The sequence below is a fragment of the Phasianus colchicus genome, chromosome Z, assembly GCF_987193195.1.
Source record: "Phasianus colchicus chromosome Z, bPhaCol1.hap1.1, whole genome shotgun sequence".
NCBI classification, from domain to species: domain Eukaryota; kingdom Metazoa; phylum Chordata; class Aves; order Galliformes; family Phasianidae; genus Phasianus; species Phasianus colchicus.
Window position 1 is genome coordinate 22038094 of NC_143476.1, and position 2389 is coordinate 22040482.

Genomic DNA, 2389 nt, shown 5'->3' on the forward strand with positions numbered 1-2389 from the left:
TCAACTACGGTTGCTAACTGGTAATAAGAAGAACCCAGAAACCCCGGGGTCTGTCTGGGGATCATTTTACCTAAGGGGGTGATGTTCTCCCCCCTGACCCACTTATAGAAATTCCACAGAAAGGACATAATATAAAATTTATTTGGCCTGGCCGGCACACCAATTATACAATCAATGAATATACAGATGTTATAGTATAAGAAAGAGCTTGGCTACATAGTTATTACACCAAAGCAGAAAACAGAAGACACTTACCCATATCCTGGGCTCACTTAGGAAACTCTAGTGGAGGTGATCTCCAGAAAAGATCCTTCCCCACTGGTAGTCAGCTCTTAAATGGGTCTAGGAGGGGTGCAGCCAGGCTCCACCCCTGCCGGCAGCACAGGTGAATTGCCTTCACCTGTGCTTCCATGGCTGACTCATTGCTCACCTCAGGTGATGAGTCAGAGGTTCAGGTCTTGATTCAACAGTTCCCATACACATTGCAAGCCATTTCACAAGGCAAGAGCTGTTTGATTGGAGAACCCATTGCTTTTTCCACAGTACGGATGGCTTTCACTAGCTCTGCCAGTTCCTTGGGCTCCAGGGAAGCCTGGTGGTCGCTTCCTTTCCATGTTTTGTCGAGAGTCACGTGACGCTCCACCACTTTTGCACCCAGAGCAACAGCTGCCACCGAAATGGCAATGCCGGTTTCGTGCCCCGAATAGCCAATGGGGATGTCGGGAAAAGCTGACTGATACGCCTGCAATCACGATAGAGTCGGTCTCAGTTGCCAAGGCAGCAATTTCAAAGACAGAGCAAATTTAACAATAACAACTGCAGTGAAGACGCGGGCAGTTTCCGTGCCACAAAACAAGCTGTTGGTTACGCTCAGGAAGAATTTCCAATTGAACAGGTCACACTGCATTACCAACCACTCTGTTTTAAGAAGTTCACTCCATTGTGTTCTGAGAAGTTCACTGTGATTATCTATACTGGCAAGGAGAAAGGCTCGTTCTACTCTACAACTTCTCTCACGCTTTTCTTTTCAATTTATTTGCGCTCTTCAAGGTCTTAAAAGCCCACCTTGCTGCAAGTTGTGCAAATGGAGGTTTTTTTTTTTTTCATCTGAGAACGCAACACCTTGTTAAACTTAACCTGTGTTCAAAGCAGATGCTGCACCTTCCCATGTTTCCAATCTGAAGCGGTCCTTTCAGCAGCACACAGAGGAGTTATTAACTGCCTGTGGGACTGAAATACGGTCAAGTCCAGATATACTCAAGCTAACAAATACTGCGTGCATAAAGCTGGGCAGACGTTTGAACGCTGGCTGACCTGGGAACATTTTACTGCATCGGTACCAGGCACATCCAAGGAATAATTTCAAAGGAAACTACAATCTGTTTTCTCTCACAGCTCTGATATTCACACAAAGCCTTTTTAATGGAATTATCCGATTGAGCTCCCAACTGAGAATCACGTCCTCAGTTCCACACACCCTCCTAGAGGTGAGGTAACTGTCCACATCCTTTTCTTTCCTTTTCAAAGCTCACGCTCACCCTTCAGCCTCCCTTCTATTTAACTGCAAAGCCCCAGCAGCAGTCTCTCTTATCGTATTCCTTAAAGCTGAATTCTGCCAAAAGAGGACCCAATTAATAGTTTTACTTCAAGGCCAGGATGAAGGACCATGATGCACTTTCCCACTGATTCTCAGAATTAAACTCGGGCATGCGTGAGACCTGGAAATAGAATGCAATTGAAGTGCAGAGGCCTTCTGTGGTACTGTGCCAATGGCACTCTTACTTACTCACTGACCGATATAACACGGAGATTGACATCCTCAGGCTGAAGCGGGTAGGCACTGGTGCACTGCAGGAAGCAGAAGTTTGGATTGATGGGCTTCACAATCTGATACACCTGGTGCATTGTGTTCATCGACTGCATCCCGCTGGAAATCACCATTGGGCGTCCTAGCCATTAAGAAAAATGTTTTGCCTAGATTTCAAGTTTAGATCCCTAAGAAATCTGCACAAGCTTAATTGAAGTTCTGTAATGCGTTTGGTTGAACTAGAAAAGGAAGACGGGTGATTTTTTTATTAGCATCTGTAAGACCTTGGCTCTGGCTCTGTCACCAGAGAGCCCCTTCACCAGTTCAGCAAGTTTTATTCCTACTTTTGTACATGATTATGGCCCTACTTGAAAATTCTTTGCTGGCAAGAACCTGGCATAAACCGTGTGTTTTTTTTGTTTTTTTTGTTTGTTTGTTTGTTTTATTTTTTTGTTTTGTTTTGTTTTTTGTTTTTTTTAGGTTTTTTTTTGCGAGCAGAACAAGTTTGGATCAAATCTGTAGTACAGTGCTTTGACTGTTGTCCTGAAAACTTGATGGAAAACTAGTTGGTCAGTGTCTTTG

At 44.3% G+C, this 2389-nt stretch overlaps 1 protein-coding gene across 1 annotated transcript; it reads right to left on the reverse strand.

The window, feature by feature from the left end:
• Positions 1 to 448: 448 nt before the first annotated feature.
• On the reverse strand, positions 449 to 1969 carry LOC149912709 (N-acetylneuraminate-9-phosphate synthase-like). Its single transcript, XM_090132708.1, has 2 exons — positions 1795 to 1969; positions 449 to 742 (listed from the first exon to the last, which is right to left on the reverse strand). The coding sequence occupies exons 1-2, from the start codon at positions 1939 to 1941 to the stop codon at positions 464 to 466; spliced, it is 426 nt and encodes a 141-aa protein (XP_089988834.1). The 5' UTR covers positions 1942 to 1969; the 3' UTR covers positions 449 to 463.
• Between the last annotated feature and the right edge of the window lie 420 nt (positions 1970 to 2389).